The 21,386-nt window shown below is 36.9% G+C and overlaps 1 protein-coding gene across 2 annotated transcripts in view; it reads left to right on the top strand.

The window, feature by feature from the left end:
- The window catches only part of mylkb (myosin light chain kinase b), a 253,035-nt gene that overhangs the window by 120,102 nt on the left and 111,547 nt on the right, over positions 1-21,386 (top strand). For both annotated transcript variants that reach the window (XM_034187254.1, XM_034187253.1), the window contains exons 7-8: positions 6,497-6,611; positions 6,739-6,777. In XM_034187254.1, coding sequence (XP_034043145.1) covers positions 6,497-6,611; positions 6,739-6,777 — 154 coding nt within the window. The remainder of the gene's footprint in view (positions 1-6,496; positions 6,612-6,738; positions 6,778-21,386) is intronic.

The raw sequence follows: 21,386 nt of genomic DNA, 5'->3' as shown, positions 1-21,386 counted from the left end.
TTATGTTCTTACAAATGAGTAGCTAATAAAAACAAATGCTTTGTAAATGTTTTACAAGTAGTTATTTAACCATTTACTTACACTTTATAAATGCTTTACTAATGCTTTATAGTATGCAGTGAATATAAAGTGTACTTATAGATGTTACAGGTGTTTATAGATGTGTTACAGGTTCTTATAGATGTTACAGGTGTTTATAGATGTGATATAGGTGCTTATAGATGTTACAGGTGTTTATAGATGTGTTACAGGTTCTTATGGATGTTACAGGTGTTCATAAATGTGTAATGTGCGCTTATAGATGTTACAGGTGTTTATAGATGTGTTATATGTGCTTGTAAATGTGTTACAGGTGTTTATAGATGTGTTATATGTGTTTACAGATGTGACAGGTGTTTATAGATGTGATATATGTGCTTATAGATGTTACAGGTGTTTATAGATGTGTTATATGCGCTTATAGATGTTACAGGTGTTTATAGATGTGTTATATGTGCTTATAGAAGTTACAGGTGTTTATAGATGTGTTATATGTGCCTGTAAATGTGTTACAGGTGTTTATAGATGTGATATATGTGCTTATAGATGTTACAGGTGTTTATAGATGTGTTATATGTGCTTGTAAATGTGTTACAGGTGTTTATAGATGTGTTATATGTGCTTGTAAATGTGTTACAGGTGTTTATAGATGTGTTATATGTGCTTGTAAATGTGTTACAGGTGTTTATAGATGTGATATAAGTGCTTGTAAATGTGTTACAGGTGTTTATAGATGTGTTATATGTGCTTGTAAATGTGTTACAGGTGTTTATAGATGTGATATAAGTGCTTATAGATGTTACAGGTGTTTATAGATGTGTTATATGTGCTTGTAAATGTGTTACAGATGTTTATAAATGTGTTATATGTGCTTATAGATGTTACAGGTGTTTATAGATGTGTTAAATGTGCTTGTAAATGTGTTACAGGTGTTTATAGATGTGATATATGTGCTTATAGATGTTACAGGTGTTTATAGATGTGTTATATGTGCTTGTAAATGTGTTACAGATGTTTATAAATGTGTTATATGTGCTTATAGATGTTACAGGTGTTTATAGATGTGTTATATGTGCTTGTAAATGTGTTACAGGTGTTTATAGATGTGATATATGTGCTTATAGATGTTACAGGTGTTTATAGATGTGATATATGTGCTTATAGGTGTTACAGGTGTTTATAGATGTGTTATATGTGCTTGTAAATGTGTTACAGGTGTTTATAGATGTGTTATATGTGCTTGTAAATGTGTTACAGGTGTTTATAGATGTGATATAAGTGCTTGTAAATGTGTTACAGGTGTTTATAGATGTGTTATATGTGCTTGTAAATGTGTTACAGGTGTTTATAGATGTGATATAAGTGCTTGTAAATGTGTTACAGGTGTTTATAGATGTGATATAAGTGCACAATGTGCACAAGTGCTTGGTTTTACATAATTATTGTATGGCCTTGCCTTACAATATAAAGTGCCTTGGGGCAACTGTTTGTTGTGATTTGGCGCTATATAAAAAAATTGATTGATTGATTGATTGATTGATTGATATAAGTGCTTGTAAATGTGTTACAGGTGTTTATAGATGTGTTATATGTGCTTATAGATGTTACAGGTGTTTATAGATGTGTTATATGCGCTTGTAAATGTGTTACAGGTGTTTATAGATGTGATATAAGTGCTTGTAAATGTGTTACAGGTGTTTTTAGATGTGTTATATGTGCTTATAGATGTTACAGGTGTTTATAGATGTTATATGTGCTTGTAAATGTGTTACAGGTGTTTATAGATGTGTTATATGTGCTTATAGATGTTACAGGTGTTTATAGATGTGTTATATGTGCTTGTAAATGTGTTACAGGTGTTTATAGATGTGATATATGTGCTCATAGATGTTACAGGTGTTTATAGATGTGTTATATGTGCTTGTAAATGTGTTACAGGTGTTTATAGATGTGTTATATGTGCTTATAGATGTTACCGGTGTTTATAGATGTGTTATATGTGCTTATAGATGTTACAGGTGTTTATAGATGTGTTATATGTGCTTGTAAATGTGTTACAGGTGTTTTTAGATGTGTTATATGTCCTTGTAAATGTGTTACAGGTGTTTATAGATGTGATATAAGTGCTTATAGATGTTACAGGTGTTTATAGATGTGTTATATGTGCTTGTAAATGTGTTACAGATGTTTATAAATGTGTTATATGTGCTTATAGATGTTACAGGTGTTTATAGATGTGTTATATGTGCTTGTAAATGTGTTACAGATGTTTATAAATGTGTTATATGTGCTTATAGATGTTACAGGTGTTTATAGATGTGTTATATGTGCTTGTAAATGTGTTACAGGTGTTTATAGATGTGATATATGTGCTTATAGATGTTACAGGTGTTTATAGATGTGATATATGTGCTTATAGGTGTTACAGGTGTTTGTAGATGTGTTATATGTGCTTGTAAATGTGTTACAGGTGTTTATAGATGTGTTATATGTGCTTGTAAATGTGTTACAGGTGTTTATAGATGTGATATAAGTGCTTGTAAATGTGTTACAGGTGTTTATAGATGTGTTATATGTGCTTGTAAATGTGTTACAGGTGTTTATAGATGTGATATAAGTGCTTGTAAATGTGTTACAGGTGTTTATAGATGTGTTATATGTGCTTGTAAATGTGTTACAGGTGTTTATAGATGTGTTATATGTGCTTGTAAATGTGTTACAGGTGTTTATAGATGTGTTATATGTGCTTGTAAATGTGTTACAGGTGTTTATGGATGTGATATAAGTGCACAATGTGCACAAGTGCTTGGTTTTACATAATTATTGTATGGCCTTGCCTTACAATATAAAGTGCCTTGGGGCAACTGTTTGTTGTGATTTGGCGCTATATAAAAAAATTGATTGATTGATTGATTGATTGATTGATTGATTGATTGATATAAGTGCTTGTAAATGTGTTACAGGTGTTTATAGATGTGTTATATGTGCTTATAGATGTTACAGGTGTTTATAGATGTGTTATATGCGCTTGTAAATGTGTTACAGGTGTTTATAGATGTGATATAAGTGCTTGTAAATGTGTTACAGGTGTTTTTAGATGTGTTATATGTGCTTATAGATGTTACAGGTGTTTATAGATGTGTTATATGTGCTTGTAAATGTGTTACAGGTGTTTATAAATGTGTTATATGTGCTTATAGATGTTACAGGTGTTTATAAATGTGTTATATGTGCTTGTAAATGTGTTACAGGTGTTTATAGATGTGTTATATGTGCTTGTAAATGTGTTACAGGTGTTTATAGATGTGTTATATGTGCTTATAGATGTTACAGGTGTTTTTAGATGTGTTATATGTCCTTGTAAATGTGTTACAGGTGTTTATAGATGTGATATAAGTGCTTATAGATGTTACAGGTGTTTATAGATGTGTTATATGTGCTTGTAAATGTGTTACAGATGTTTATAAATGTGTTATATGTGCTTATAGATGTTACAGGTGTTTATAGATGTGTTATATGTGCTTGTAAATGTGTTACAGGTGTTTATAGATGTGATATATGTGCTTATAGATGTTACAGGTGTTTATAGATGTGTTATATGTGCTTGTAAATGTGTTACAGGTGTTTATAGATGTGATATATGTGCTTATAGATGTTACAGGTGTTTATAGATGTGATATATGTGCTTATAGGTGTTACAGGTGTTTGTAGATGTGTTATATGTGCTTGTAAATGTGTTACAGGTGTTTATAGATGTGTTATATGTGCTTGTAAATGTGTTACAGGTGTTTATAGATGTGATATAAGTGCTTGTAAATGTGTTACAGGTGTTTATAGATGTGTTATATGTGCTTGTAAATGTGTTACAGGTGTTTATAGATGTGATATAAGTGCTTGTAAATGTGTTACAGGTGTTTATAGATGTGTTATATGTGCTTGTAAATGTGTTACAGGTGTTTATAGATGTGTTATATGTGCTTGTAAATGTGTTACAGGTGTTTATAGATGTGTTATATGTGCTTGTAAATGTGTTACAGGTGTTTATGGATGTGATATAAGTGCACAATGTGCACAAGTGCTTGGTTTTACATAATTATTGTATGGCCTTGCCTTACAATATAAAGTGCCTTGGGGCAACTGTTTGTTGTGATTTGGCGCTATATAAAAAAATTGATTGATTGATTGATTGATTGATTGATTGATATAAGTGCTTGTAAATGTGTTACAGGTGTTTATAGATGTGTTATATGTGCTTATAGATGTTACAGGTGTTTATAGATGTGTTATATGCGCTTGTAAATGTGTTACAGGTGTTTATAGATGTGATATAAGTGCTTGTAAATGTGTTACAGGTGTTTTTAGATGTGTTATATGTGCTTATAGATGTTACAGGTGTTTATAGATGTGTTATATGTGCTTGTAAATGTGTTACAGGTGTTTATAAATGTGTTATATGTGCTTATAGATGTTACAGGTGTTTATAGATGTGTTATATGTGCTTGTAAATGTGTTACAGGTGTTTATAGATGTGTTATATGTGCTTATAGATGTTACAGGTGTTTATAGATGTGTTATATGTGCTTGTAAATGTGTTACAGGTGTTTATAGATGTGATATATGTGCTCATAGATGTTACAGGTGTTTATAGATGTGTTATATGTGCTTGTAAATGTGTTACAGGTGTTTATAGATGTGTTATATGTGCTTATAGATGTTACTGGTGTTTATAGATGTGTTATATGTGCTTATAGATGTTACAGGTGTTTATAGATGTGTTATATGTGCTTATAGATGTTACTGGTGTTTATAGATGTGTTATATGTGCTTATAGATGTTACAGGTGTTTATAGATGTGTTATATGTGCTTATAGATGTTACAGGTGTTTATAGATGTGTTATATGTGCTTGTAAATGTATTACAGGTGTTTATAGATGTTATATGTGCTTGTAAATGTGTTATAGGTGTTTATAGATGTGTTATATGTGCTTATAGATGTTACTGGTGTTTATAGATGTGTTATATGTGCTTATAGATGTTACAGGTGTTTATAGATGTGTTATATGTGCTTATAGATGTTACTGGTGTTTATAGATGTGTTATATGTGCTTATAGATGTTACAGGTGTTTATAGATGTGTTATATGTGCTTGTAAATGTATTACAGGTGTTTATAGATGTGTTATATGTGCTTGTAAATGTGTTATAGGTGTTTATAGATGTGTTATATGTGCTTATAGATGTTACTGGTGTTTATAGATGTGTTATATGTGCTTATAGATGTTACAGGTGTTTATAGATGTGTTATATGTGCTTATAGATGTTACTGGTGTTTATAGATGTGTTATATGTGCTTATAGATGTTACTGGTGTTTATAGATGTGTTATATGTGCTTATAGATGTTACAGGTGTTTATAGATGTGTTATATGTGCTTATAGATGTTGCAGGTGTTTATAGATGTGTTATATGTGCTTATAGATGTTACTGGTGTTTATAGATGTGTTATATGTGCTTATAGATGTTACTGGTGTTTATAGATGTGTTATATGTGCTTGTAAATGTATTACAGGTGTTTATAGATGTGTTATATGTGCTTGTAAATGTGTTATAGGTGTTTATAGATGTGTTATATGTGCTTGTAAATGTATTACAGGTGTTTATAGATGTGTTATATGTGCTTGTAAATGTGTTATAGGTGTTTATAGATGTGTTATATGTGCTTATAGATGTTACTGGTGTTTATAGATGTGTTATATGTGCTTATAGATGTTACAGGTGTTTATAGATGTGTTATATGTGCTTATAGATGTTACTGGTGTTTATAGATGTGTTATGTGCTTATAGATGTTACTGGTGTTTATAGATGTGTTATATGTGCTTATAGATGTTACAGGTGTTTATAGATGTGTTATATGTGCTTGTAAATGTATTACAGGTGTTTATAGATGTGTTATATGTGCTTGTAAATGTGTTATAGGTGTTTATAGATGTGTTATATGTGCTTATAGATGTTACTGGTGTTTATAGATGTGTTATGTGCTTATAGATGTTACTGGTGTTTATAGATGTGTTATATGTGCTTATAGATGTTACAGGTGTTTATAGATGTGTTATATGTGCTTGTAAATGTATTACAGGTGTTTATAGATGTGTTATATGTGCTTGTAAATGTGTTATAGGTGTTTATAGATGTGTTATATGTGCTTATAGATGTTACAGGTGTTTATAGATGTGTTATATGTGCTTGTAAATGTATTACAGGTGTTTATAGATGTGTTATATGTGCTTGTAAATGTGTTATAGGTGTTTATAGATGTGTTATAAGTGCTTGTAAATGTGTTACAGATGTGTATAGATGTGTTATAAGTGCTTGTAAATGTGTTACACGTGTTTGCAGATATGTTTCTAGGTATGCGTCAGTGTTTTCAGATTTCCACACTGGTTCATCTTGTCTCCAGAACCTTCTTCCAGAGCGTCAGTATAAGTTTCGTGTTCGAGCAGAAAATGTGTACGGTGTTGGAGAGCCAAGTGCTGAATCAGAGCCTGTCACTGTTGGACTGGTTGATGATGATGGTAAGTCATCTAAAACTGAACCAGAACTAAAGCAATTTAGAGCTAAAAAAGGTCTAATGTGTCATCTGGGCTGAAGTGGGTGATGTGACTAACCGAACTAACTGTGGGGCTTTGGATCTTCTGATAGAGAAACAAGAGGAGGCTGAGGCTGAGGAAGATGATGAAGGTATGAAGCTCAGTTTCTCTCTTAACAACACAGTCAAGCTGCTCCAGTGATGATCTCATTTGTCACTGAAAAAAAAACTGAAAAAAAGTCTTAAGTAAATTTTACTTGCATATATTAGTTTATCTAAAAGAATAACTCAAGTAACTTTTACTTGCAGTTATCAACTGAATATTTTCATTGAATGTTACTCTGTCTTTATTCATGAAAAGTAAAACTTTTCAGCTGTTTTTCCTCTTTGGATCTGCATGTTGATTTACACTGGATGTCCTTCCTGATGAACCTCCACATTACATGGAGAAATGTGGCAGGGGTGAGGTTTGAACCAGGAACCTTTTGCACTGAAACCAAGTGCACTAAGCACTTGGCCACACCTCTGCCTGCTATGGATTGTTAAAAAAAAAAAAAAAAAAACTTAAATTTGTCAGACAGTGAGACAAAAGAAATTCTGTTTAGTAAAAAGATGCATCAAGATCCATAGATGGTTGTTTTATAATGAACACATTCATGAATGAATGATCCAAGATCTGCTCTGGCGATTCTGAGTGAAAACAAGGGCAACCAAAGGGACTTAAAACTCAGTGCAGGGGTGGTGAACAAGCGGTTAGTGCGCTTGGTTTCAGTGCAGATGGTTCCCGGTTCAAACCCCATCCCTGCCACATTTCATGTGATGTGGAGGTGCGTGAGGAAGGGCATCCAGTGTAGAATTTGTGCCAAATCAACATGGCAACCTTGAGTGAAAACAAGGGGAGCAGCTGAAAACCTTTACTTTTTATGAATAATGACAGAGTAAAATTCAATGAAAAGATTCAGTTGATAATTGCTAGTAAAGGTTACTTGAGTTATTCTTTTAGATAAACTAATGTATGCAAGTAAAATTTACTTAAGACTCCTTGTAAAATTTTTCAGTGCTGCTGCCAATTGGCCTCATGTTAAATTAACACCTGTACTGTCAGCATGCTTTCATTTCACTATCAGCTATGCAACAGTGTCTCCTTGTGGTAATAAATAGTAACAGCATGTAACGAAGCAAAACTTTCATTCACATCTTGATGGTCGAGAACTGTCGTACGGCTTGTTTCCAGAATAGCTGCAGTGGAGACTGTAGATGATGACTTGAGACTTAATTCACTTAAAGTGTAGGTGACACCAAATGTGCACAAATAATCTCTAAAAAATGATGAAATATTTTTAAAAATCCTGAACTCGATGATAAGTGCACAGGTGAAGGATAAACAGCAGCTGTCTGAAGCCTGCGCTCTATTTCAGCCCTCAGTCATATTGTTGCTCCGTCATCACCAGAACCAGACCTGCGGATTCAAACCCAAATCAACTGTAAACACGGCGGAGGTCGAGCTGTTTACAGGCTTTTTTTTTTCTTTTTTTTTCTAGTGTGGAGCTTTTTTTTTTTAAGTCCAGTCTGAAGGTGTTTCTGAAGCAGCTGTGAGGACACAGACTGATGGTTTAGAATCTTATTTAGACCACAATGAGGGAGAAGAAAACCTTCACTCTGACAACAGTGAAGATATTTATTGGCAGAGTTCAGAACACAGAATGGTGATTATAAAATAAATCAGTAATGCAGACAGTTTCCACGTGCAGCAGATGATAAACTTTTTTTCCAGCTCTGTGGTCATAACTGACTGATAAAAATTTTAAAAACGTTTGTTTTACTATCCTTGACATCAGAAAAAAGTGATGAGGAACTGTGGATTTTTTTTTTTTCTAAGAAACAGATCCATACATTTTACATATGAAAAAGTGACACGAGGGACTGAAAATATCAGTTATTTTTAAAATAAATACTGTTTCCTTTTTGAATACAGTTAATCTACTATACGTTAGTAGCGTAGCACATTATTATTAAATGTTAAAACCAGTCACACAAGGAGTAAATACTGTAGTCTTACCTGTCCCTTTCAGTGAGATGATCTGAAAACTTATCCACCTTTACAAAGGGGGAGGTGGTCTAGTGGTTAAGCGTTGGGCTTGAGACCAGAGGATCCTCAGTTCAAATCCCAGCCTAACTGGAAAATCATTAAGGACCCTTGGGCAAGGTTCTTAATCTCCTAGTTGCTCCCAGTGTGTAATGCGTACCTTGTAATTCAGCAGCCTCACATCAGGGTGAATGTGAGGCATTACTGTAAAGCGATTTGAGTGTCTGATGCAGATGGAAAAGTGCTATATAAATGCAGTCCATTTGTCATTTATTAAAACGACATCTGAAAATAATTTAATTCCTTTTGTCTTGGCTGAGGAAAAGTCCATTTGTCACACGGGAGTTTGGTGCCAGGTTCCAGTGCCAGCTATGATCTGTTATTGTGGCTGATGGATCGAGTCTCTGCTGTTTGCGCCGTAAGTTAAAAGACTCCCAGAATCCCTCACCTGCTCATAACGTCTCACACGATGAAATTACGCCATGATCCACAAAACAATAAAACAAACAAAAAAAAAAAAAAATCTGAAAATACTCAGTTTTGCCTTCTTGTCAAGTTGAGAAGCCGCGGACACTGTGTAAGTGCGTGCTCATCAATATAAGTGTTTCCACCTGCCAATCAAAAGGATTCTGCTGGCGAGAATGAACTGTTCTCACACTGAAAACACGGTGCAGCTCCAACTCAAACCACTCTGTGGAAATGGGGCTGTCAATAGCCTGTAAAAATGCATAAGTTAATGGAACGATTAAGATAATGGTTTTCGGGCTTCACTTCCTCCTTGTCCAATGTCAGGACTCACCAGGAAGTTCCTGGTTTTTCAGTGGTGCGCAGTTCAAAATCTGAATATTTATCTCTTCAGTAATTGCACACCAGGAAAGGATAAATTTCAAACTGTTGTTTAATTTTAGTTTTAAATACTCAAAAAAACCATTACATACCATGTCACCTACACTTTAATTGAAATCTACAACAGTTTTAGCATTTTGCAGAATGTTGCACTAAATTAAGATGCACTTCTTCCAGTTCTTGTATAAACAAGTAAATTTCTGTGCCATTTTACATCTTAAATTGTCCCTGTAATATCACATTATTCATACTGATCCTGTTTCTGCTTTAACACAACTCGAGTTGAAGCATATTTATTGCAGCAGCAGAATATAGTTTGAGTTTGAGAACACTGCCATCTATTGGATGCTCAGTACTAGGGTGAATACTGCCATGAACACGACTGGCCAGTAGATGGCAGTAGAGACCGTGAAATCTCGCCAAAACAAAATTCCAGATAATCCGTGTCTGCGACATTTAAAATGCATGAAATTTAATAAACGCAAACTGAATTTTAGACATCTTATATATATACATATATACATATATATATATACATATATATATATATACATATATATATATATATATATATTCCTCTGGAACAAAGACGACAGAAAGTGTTTGACATAAGCATAGCAAATGCTCTAATAGCAAACAGGAAGCGATTGCAATGATTCCAATTGGCATTTTTACATAAAACAAACAATAACAATGTCTATACACCCAGAGAATATATTCACGAGAGTTTTAGGCACAATATACAAAGAGTTTAATGCTGCTGTCCGTGTGAAGCCTGATCAGAGCATCTCAAATGCATTTCTTCTGTCGTGAATGTACTGAGGGTACCCATAATGCACTTCTTGACACAGAATGTCCACACTAAAAACTTCAAAATTAGTTCATTACTTTAAAACTAAAACATATAGCTGATATTTTCACTTTATAAAACTTCAGACGTGACGTTAATTTAAATAACTTGTCTGAAATTAGTTTGATTAAAATTTTAACCATAAGTTAACATTGTATGCCTCTGGATGACTTGGGTGATCTTGCCAACACATCAGTATGGGGTCAAAATAAATGAGCTTTTTCTTTTCTGGAACCAGCTCTCCTTTGTTTATGGAGGATAGAACTGTGCATCTACTACAAAACATTTAACAGGTAGGTACTCAACTGATTTTAGATCTCATAGATGTTTGTAACTATTCAGCTTTGTTTACCACAATGACGGTTTTCAAAGTTATCTGAAAAGCTAATCTGATAATGAAAACATTATCTTCAGTAATTCAGCAGTTAATGGATTAGTGGAACTGTACCCACCACTGTGTTCAGGGCTCCCTGTTTGTTTACTAAATACACACACGTATTACAGACCTTGAAATCCAACAGCAGGGGGCGCTATTATGCAAAGATTTATGAACATACAAATTAACCTGCTTATCCTTTATCATGATTTTCTCCGTTGTGAGATATAAAAGTGTCTTATCGTAGCCTTTGTGTGTATGTGCATTATAACGCCTCAGCACACGAGCGAAGTTACGATATTCTTCAGAACGACAATATACACAACATGCATCCAGCAGCAGACATGTTACTGTCATAGACAACTGCCTGTAAAGTTTTTTGGCAAGTTATAACTTTCTAAACAGTGTAATTTGTAATGAAAGCCGCTTCATTTGTGCAGCTCTTTCGATGCCATGTTTGTTTTTTCGGAGACAGCGGTAAGCTCCTCCTACCCTCCAAACGGAGTGTGCATCTAGATTCACTCCATTTCAAGGGGTTTGAAGCCCTCCGCCTACCCCTCCGACTCGCTCAAAAAGAGAACTGAGACACCCCTCTGTCCCTGGTACCCGCGCAAAACGGAGGGGAAGGGGTAGAATTGAGATTCAGCCTGAAACCACACAAAGAAATTCACGGCAAATGAAAAAAAAAGACAAAATTGTTTGCTGTTGTGACAATCTTCTGAACTTTACACGGGTGTATACGTTTCTTTTATTTCTGTTTAGCACTCTTCTGGTTGTTAAGTGTATCTACTCTGAACCTTATTTAACTACAGTCCTGTTGTCAATTGCTAGCAGTTAGCATTCACTAGCAGTTAGCATTTGCTAGCGGTTAGCAGTCGCTAGCAGTTAGCAGTTGCTAGCAGTTAGCAGTCGCTAGCAGTTAGCTTTCACTAGCTATGTCGACTCCCCCTCCCCCTGCCGTTACTTTTATAGCTGGGGTTTTTTTTTTACCTGTTTAATACTTCTGTTACTGTACTTCTATTTTGTTGTTGTTGTTGTTGTTCCGACAAGTCTAATACTTCTGCTACTTTTCCAGTGTAACTGCTGTGAATTTTAATTCATTTATTTATGTCTGTGTGAGCCTTATTAGTGGTTAGCTTATCCATTATTGCTTAGCTTGTGCTTGAGTGGCGATACTCTTGAATTTCTTAGTGCACAAAGTACACTACTTTACCTACTTTACACCCTCTGTAAATCCTGTGTGATGTTGAAAGATAGGGTGGCTCTCTTAGAGACCAGTATCCGTAAGTTAGAGCAGCTTCTTAGCTCAGTGGAGTTAGATGTTTACTGGCACTCCAGATGAGATTAGTGTTGGACCGGCTAGCGAGTCCATTAGCATTAGCCTAGAAATGCCGGCTGTGGAGGATGACTTTTGGACTGTGGCTAGGTGGAGGAAGCCCCGTAGGGCTTGGTGCCCTGTTGTGGTACACCGAACGCACGCACCACTGTGAACTGTGAATCGGTTCTCCCCCTTGGAATTTCCTGATATGAATTCTCTGAGTCCACAAGTGGCTTCCACTCCTATCTCCAGGCTGAAACACCAGACTTTAGTGATAGGGGATTCTATCACCCACAAAGTCAGGTTACAGACGCCTTCTGACATTAAATGTATTCCTGGGGCCAGAGCTCCCGACATTGCATCCCATCTTAGGGTGCTGACGCTGCAGAAGGGAAGACAGACCAATGACATGATATGTAGAGGAAGGAGAGAGCATATCTCACCCATATTGGCCTCTCTTCATTGGCTTCCTGTTAATTCTAGAATAGAATTTAAAATTCTTCTTCTTACTTATAAGGTTTTGAATAATCAGGTCCCATCTTATCTTAGGGACCTCGTAGTACCATATCACCCCAATAGAGCGCTTCGCTCTCAGACTGCAGGCTTACAGTTCCTAGGGTTTGTAAGAGTAGAATGGGAGGCAGAGCCTTCAGCTTTCAGGCTCCTCTCCTGTGGAACCAGCTCCCAATTCAGATCAGGGAGACAGACACCCTCTCTACTTTTAAGATTAGGCTTAAAACTTTCCTTTTTGCTAAAGCTTATAGTTAGGGCTGGATCAGGTGACCCTGAATCATCCCTTAGTTATGCTGCTATAGACGTAGACTGCTGGGGGGTTCCCATGATGCACTGTTTCTTTCTCTTTTTGCTCTGTATGCACCACTCTGCATTTAATCATTAGTGATTGATCTCTGCTCCCCTCCACAGCATGTCTTTTTCCTGGTTCTCTCCCTCAGCCCCAACACGTCCCAGCAGAAGACTGCCCCTCCCTGAGCCTGGTTCTGCTGGAGGTTTCTTCCTGTTAAAAGGGAGTTTTTCCTTCCCACTGTTGCCAAGTGCTTGCTCACAGGGGGTCGTTTTGACCGTTGGGGTTTTTCCGTAATTATTGTATGGCCTTGCCTTACAATATAAGGTGCCTTGGGGCAACTGTTTGTTGTGATTTGGCGCTATATAAATAAAATTGATTTGATTTGATTTGATTTGATGTAGTCACTAAATTATTCATGTTGGCACCAATGATGTCAGGATGAAGCACTCAGAGGTCACAAAAATGGACATAGAGAGGACTTGTGACCATGCCAGAAAGCTGTGTCGGCATCAGTTAATAGTCTCCAGGTACTGATGAGGTGTTTAGCAGGCTGACATCATTAAATAGGTGGCTCGCACAATTTTGTAGACAGCAAGGCTTTAGCTTTTTGTTCTGGGGCTGCTGTGGCTTGCTGATGCCGGACAGCCTCCACCCTACTGGGGAAGACGCCACCATCTTGTCTGCGAACATAGATAGAGCTCTACAGGGAGGGTAACATTAGGAATTTACAGCAGGCCACGGAGCAGGTGATTAGAGACCGTTTAATGCTTATGACAAATGTGGGTGTGGAATCCATTAGCTTAGCGGGGAAATTAGTGCAAAAAAATCCACTATGGTGATAGTGTAGTTTATCTGCCAGGGAGGGAAATTCAACAAGTTCAGACTGTGGCCTGCTTCCGTAGATGGGTCCATAAAAATCATAGAGGGATATGCTTTGCAAACTTAATACCCATTACTATAATGGATGATGTTGAAATTGAGGATGGCCCAGTGGTTGTTCCAGCAATAGCAAAGATTTCGTGTCTGCAACCTACAACACGCGTGGAATGTCTTAAACCCAAACCTACTTCTAGGCATCTTATATATGCTACTCTGGAACCACCCCTAAATCCAAACATTTCAACTGTCAACCCCACTGAGGTCCTTATTCTGGGTCTCATTAACATAACATCACTATCCACAAAATCATTGTTGATTAATGATTTAATTATTGATCATCACTTAGATATGATAGGGTTATGTGAAACCTGGCTGAAACCTACAGCTGTCCTCCCCTTAAATGAGGCCTGCCCACCAGCATATACATGTAGTCACATCCGTCGTGATGCGAAGCAAGGCGGGGTGTTGCTCTTATTTATAATCAATCAATCAATCAATCAATTTTTTATATATATATAGCGCCAAATCACAACAAACAGTTGCCCCAAGGCGCTTTATATTGTAAGGCAAGGCCATACAATAATTATGTAAAACCCCAACGGTCAAAACGACCCCCTGTGAGCAAGCACTTGGCTACAGTGGGAAGGACTATGAGGTCCCTAAGATAAGGTGGGACCTGATTATTCAAAACCTTATAAGTAAGAAGAAGAATTTTAAATTCTATTCTAGAATTAACAGGAAGCCAATGAAGAGAGGCCAATATGGGTGAGATATGCTCTCTCCTTCTAGTCCCCGTCAGTACTCTAGCTGCAGCATTTTGAATTAACTGAAGGCTTTTTAGGGAACTTTTAGGACAACCTGATAATAATGAATTACAATAGTCCAGCCTAGAGGAAATAAATGCATGAATTAGTTTTTCAGCATCACTCTGAGACAAGACCTTTCTGATTTTAGAGATATTGCGTAAATGCAAAAAAGCAGTCCTACATATTTGTTTAATATGCACTTTGAATGACATATCCTGATCAAAAATGACTCCAAGATTTCTCACAGTATTACTAGAGGTCAGGGTAATGCCATCCAGAGTAAGGATCTGGTTAGACACCATGTTTCTAAGATTTGTGGGGCCAAGTACAATAACTTCAGTTTTATCTGAGTTTAAAAGCAGGAAATTAGAGGTCATCCATGTCTTTATGTCTGTAAGACAATCCTGCAGTTTAGCTAATTGGTGTGTGTCCTCTGGCTTCATGGATAGATAAAGCTGGGTATCATCTGCGTAACAATGAAAATTTAAGCAATACCGTCTAATAATACTGCCTAAGGGAAGCATGTATAAAGTGAATAAAATTGGTCCTAGCACAGAACCTTGTGGAACTCCATAATTAACCCTAGTCTGTGAAGAAGATTCCCCATGTACATGAACAAATTGTAATCTATTAGACAAATATGATTCAAACCACCGCAGCGCAGTGCTTTTAATACCTATGGCATGCTCTAATCTCTGTAATAAAATTTTATGGTCAACAGTATCAAAAGCAGCACTGAGGTCTAACAGAACAAGCACAGAGATGAGTCCACTGTCCGAGGCCATAAGAAGATCATTTGTAACCTTCACTAATGCTGTTTCTGTACTATGATGAATTCTAAAACCTGACTGAAACTCTTCAAATAGACCATTCCTCTGCAGATGATCAGTTAGCTGTTTTACAACTACCCTTTCAAGAATCTTTGAGAGAAAAGGAAGGTTGGAGATTGGCCTATAATTAGCTAAGATAGCTGGGTCAAGTGATGGCTTTTTAAGTAATGGTTTAATTACTGCCACCTTAAAAGCCTGTGGTACATAGCCAACTAACAAAGATAGATTGATCATATTTAAGATCGAAGCATTAAATAATGGTAGGGCTTCCTTGAGCAGCCTGGTAGGAATGGGGTCTAATAAACATGTTGATGGTTTGGATGAAGTAACTAATGAAAATAACTCAGACAGAACAATCGGAGAGAATGAGTCTAACCAAATACCGGCATCACTGAAAGCAGCCAAAGATAACGATACGTCTTTGGGATGGTTATGAGTAATTTTTTCTCTAATAGTTAAAATTTTGTTAGCAAAGAAAGTCATGAAGTCATTACTAGTTAAAGTTAATGGAATACTCAGCTCAATAGAGCTCTGACTCTTTGTCAGCCTGGCTACAGTGCTGAAAAGAAACCTGGGGTTGTTCTTATTTTCTTCAATTAGTGATGAGTAGTAAGATGTCCTAGCTTTACGGAGGGCTTTTTTATAGAGCAACAGACTCTTTATACAGGCTAAGTGAAGATCTTCTAAATTAGTGAGACGCCATTTCCTCTCCAACTTACGGGTTATCTGCTTTAAGCTACGAGTTTGTGAGTTATACCACGGAGTCAGGCACTTCTGATTTAAAGCTCTCTTTTTCAGAGGAGCTACAGCATCCAAAGTTGTCTTCAATGAGGATGTAAAACTATTGACGAGATACTCTATCTCACTTACAGAGTTTAGGTAGCTACTCTGCACTGTGTTGGTATATGGCATTAGAGAACATAAAGAAGGAATCATATCCTTAAACCTAGTTACAGCGCTTTCTGAAAGACTTCTAGTGTAATGAAACTTATTCCCCACTGCTGGGTAGTCCATCAGAGTAAATGTAAATGTTATTAAGAAATGATCAGACAGCAGGAAGTTTTCAGGGAATACTGTTAAGTCTTCTATTTCCATACCATAAGTCAGAACAAGATCTAAGATATGATTAAAGTGGTGGGTGGACTCATTTACTTTTTGAGCAAAGCCAATAGAGTCTAATAATAGATTAAATGCAGTGTTGAGGCTGTCATTCTCAGCATCTGTGTGGATGTTAAAATCGCCCACTATAATTATCTTATCTGAGCTAAGCACTAAGTCAGACAAAAGGTCTGAAAATTCACAGAGAAACTCACAGTAACGACCAGGTGGACGATAGATAATAACAAATAAAACTGGTTTTTGGGACTTCCAATTTGGATGGACAAGACTAAGAGTCAAGCTTTCAAATGAATTAAAGCTCTGTCTGGGTTTTTGATTAATTAATAAGCTGGAATGGAACATTGTTGCTAATCCTCCGCCTCGGCCCGTGCTACGAGCATTCTGACAGTTAGTGTGACTCGGGGGTGTTGACTCATTTAAACTAACATATTCATCCTGCTGTAACCAGGTTTCTGTAAGGCAGAATAAATCAATATGTTGATCAATTATTATATCATTTACCAACAGGGACTTAGAAGAGAGAGACCTAATGTTTAATAGACCACATTTAACTGTTTTAGTCTGTGGTGCAGTTGAAGGTGCTATATTATTTTTTTCTTTTTGAATTTTTATGCTTAAATAGATTTTTGCTGGTTATTGGTAGTCTGGGAGCAGGCACCGTCTCTACGGGGATGGGGTAATGAGGGGATGGCAGGGGGAGAGAAGCTGCAGAGAGTTGTGTAAGACTACAACTCTGCTTCCTGGTCCCAACCCTGGATAGTCACGGTTTGGAGGATTTAAGAAAATTGGCCAGATTTCTAGAAATGAGAGCTGCTCCATCTAAAGTGGGATGGATGCCGTCTCTCCTAACAAGACCAGGTTTTCCCCAGAAGCTTTGCCAATTATCTATGAAGCCCACCTCATGTTTTGGACACCACTCAGACAGACAGCAATTCAAGGAGAACATGCGGCTAAACATGTCACTCCCGGTCTGATTGGGGAGGGGCCCAGAGAAAACTACAGAGTCCGACATCGTTTTTGCAAAGTTACACACCGATTTAATGTTAATTTTAGTGACCTGCGATTGGCGTAACCGGGTGTCATTACTGCCGACGTGAATTACAATCGAGTCGGCAGTAATGGGGGTCACAAATATAACTCATTTGAGCATCTGATTCTCCGCTCTGCTCAGGATGTTACGCATTGCCAAGGTCAGAAGTATAAAAATCAGCTGTATTACTTTGTCACTGTATATAGGCCTCCTGGCCCATATTCTGAATTCTTAGATTAATTTGGTGCGTTCATCTCTAACTTGTCAACTAGTGCAGATAACATTCTGATCAGTGATGAATTAATTTAACGTTCATATAAATAAGCCTTCTGATCCCCTCTGTAAATCATTTATGGAAATTGTGGATGCATTAGGATTTCGTCAATGCATTCGGGACTCAATGCACATTAGTGGAAATACCCTGGATTTGGTTCTCGCACGTGGTATTGCTGTCACAAATATTGACATCATGCCTCTTACATCAGTGGTCTCTGATCACTCATTAAGTTTACAGTTTCGCTGCCATGTTTAGTGGAACAACAACCTTATTTATCACTACAGCAAAGCATCAACTCCTCAACTAAGACTGAACTCAAAGCTAGACTGCCTGATGTCTTAGCTTCACATATGACAATACCCAATCAGTAGATAGACTTGTGGATAGTTAAACTCAGTGCTCAAAACTACATTTGACATGATTGCACCACCTGTGTTCAAACTGCGCCCCCCCAAAACACAGTGACCTTGGTTCAGTGATTACTTGCATGACCTCAAGCATAAGGCTAGAAGTCTAGAATGGAAACGTCGTCATTCAAAATTAGAAGTATTCCACCTTGCATGGCGTGATGCTATCTTAGAATATAAGCATGCATTACTGGCTGCAAAGTGGACCTATTACTCTGATTTGATCAACAAAAACAAGCATAACTCAAAGTTCTTGTTCGACACGGTGGCAACTCTTATTCATGGACAACCACCTGTAGTTCGCTCTCCATTTACAGCGCAAGATTTCCTGGATTACTTTGAGAAGAAAATAGAAGACATTAGGTTAAACATATCCCAGCATGCCTTAATCCAGCCACTACACCCTGCTATTGAGGTGGATGCCATTACTGAGGTATTACCTAGATTTACAGAATTTGATAGTATCTCACTAGGCATGCTGAGGAAATTGTAACGTCAGCAAAAAGCACAACCTGTTTATTTGATCCTATACCAACAAAACTGTTTAAGGACCTGTGGTCCACTCTTGGGCAGACTGTCCTGGAAATTATTAATCTTTCTTTAACTTCTGGATCTGTTCCTAAATGTTTCAAATCTGCAGTGATTAAACCATTACTTAAGAAACCTAATCTTGACCCTAGTGTATCGAAAAACTATCGGCCGATATCTAATCTATAATTTTTCTCTAAAATTCTGGAAAAAGAAAAAAACTTACTGAGAATAATTTCTTTGAGCCACTGCAGTCTGCTTTTAGAAAATATTATTCCACAGAGATGGCTCTCACTAAAGTGGTGAATGATCTTCTGCTTACAATGGATTCAGACACCACTACGGTTCTGTTGCTGTTAGATCTCAGTGCTGCGTTTGATACCGTGGATCGTCATATTCTACTTGATAGCCTGGAAAATCATTTTGGGATTACTGGGAGTGCCCTTGCATGGAAGTCATACTTGACCAGTCGTTCTCAGTGTGTTCTGTACAGTAACACAACCTCTAACCTTAGTGACATGAAATTTGGGGTTCCAAAGGGGTCCGTCTTAGGCCCCCTGCTTTTCTCCCTTTATATTAGCACCCCTTGGGCACATATTGTGGCGCTTTGGGATTACCTTTCACTGCTATGCTGATGATACTGAGTTATATATGCCGATAACTGCTGGTAATCTCGTTCACATAAAATCCTTAGAAGATTGCCTTGCATCAATGAGAAGCCGGATGTCTAGAAACCAGTGGTGGGCATAGTTCCACTAATCCGCTACCCGATAATTATTGAAGATAATGTTTTCATAATCGGATTAGCTTTTCAGATAACTTTGAAAACCATCATCTTCCGATAAATTTTGGTCTGATAATTTTTAGACCGCTAACATTTTTACAGATGTAGTTTTTTGTAGTAGATGCACAGTTCCATCCTCTACAAACAGAGAAGAGCTGGTTCCAGAATAAACTGCTCTATCCTCTGCAGGCAAAGGAGAGCTGGTCATAGAAAATAAAAGAAAAACTCATTTCTTTTGACTCCATACTAATACACTGGCAACCAAGTCACCCAAGTCATCCAGAGGCATACAGTTTTTTAACTTATGGTTAGAATTTTAATCAAACTAATTTCGGACAAGTTATTTAAATTAATGTCACTTCTGAAATTTTATAAAGTGAAAATATCAGCTGTATGTTTTAGTTTTAAAGTAATGCACTAATTTTGAAGGTTTTAGTGTGGACATGGTGTGTGTGCAGTGCATTGTGGGTAAAATATCACGACAGGAGAAATGGATTTGAGACGCACTGATCAGGCTCCACACGGACAGCATTAAACTCTTTGTATATTGTGCCTAAAAGTCTTGTGAATATATTCTATGGGTTTATAGATGTTGTTATTGTGTTTGTTTTATGTAAAAATGACAGAAGAAGCCCAGGTTGTTTCTCCAAAAGCCGAAATTGTGATTCAGGCCATGTGATATAACCGGGATCAAAATGCATAGAACGCTGCCATCTACTGGCGACTGGTTATATCACAGTGTTGTCGACCACAGGATTTTAAAATTATTTGTAGGTTTCCAAAACCTGAGAGACCCCACATGTGGACATAAAAACAAATCATAGATCTGACAGGTTTAGTTGTACAGTGTGTGTGTCAGACACACGGTAAAAACAACACACACACACAGATTTCACACACGAACATTCCCAGGTCAAACACCTCGCTTTCTGATTGGCTGCATGTAACATTTAACTCCTCACGTCCTTCTTAACACACCACACACGGCAGGAATATCTGATAAGATTATATTTAGCGGCATCACGATTGTCGGGGCATCCTTAAGATTGTCGGAAGGGGAAGATCGGGTCTGATATCGGCCTAATTATCTTGCATGTGAACCAGGCTTGATGTAATGACGCCTCACGCAGCAACTAATTGATGCGTTATGACACCGCACCAAACATGTTTCACTATTATTTGATTTCTTTGTGCGACTGACATCATTACTCAAGGATTCAAAAGGTGATTCCTATCGCCACACAATTCCAACACACAAGAAAGTTTTTTGACAGTTCTTGTTATTGAAAGAAACCTTGTCTCCCTGACCGGATAGAGTTGTGATGTCATCACGCGTGCATGTAGGTGCTGTCTGGCGGGATCTTGAAAATTTCTTTCTTTTTGTTATACAAATGAAAAAAATGACATATTTTACAAAAGCACATTTATTTGTAAACACCAACACGTTACATTGATTCACTTGTGTTGGTTTTTACATAGAATGAATGAATCAACCAGTCAGTATGAGCGGAGGCTTAGTTTACCCATAATCCCTTTGGTGTGTTAATGTTCAAATCTTCAGAATTAGTGCATTATTTTAAAATTAACAGATATGTGTTATATATCACTTTATACATTTTAAGAGTTTACATTAATGTAGTTATTCTATCTGGAATAATTTTATTTAAAGCAAAACCTGCTTTACATTTAAAGACCTCTGCCTCATCGCTGGACCACTGTATCCTGTCAGGGTAAATGATGCTTTCCTACAGCAGGGGGCAGAGCGCACAAAGACAGAAGCGCTGCTCATTGGCTGTTTGGTTTTGTGATCGCTGTTGGTT

Source organism: Thalassophryne amazonica, chromosome 14, assembly GCF_902500255.1.
Source record: "Thalassophryne amazonica chromosome 14, fThaAma1.1, whole genome shotgun sequence".
NCBI classification, from domain to species: domain Eukaryota; kingdom Metazoa; phylum Chordata; class Actinopteri; order Batrachoidiformes; family Batrachoididae; genus Thalassophryne; species Thalassophryne amazonica.
Note: the sequence above shows the minus strand (reverse complement) of the source record. Positions and strands in the feature narration are given on the sequence as shown.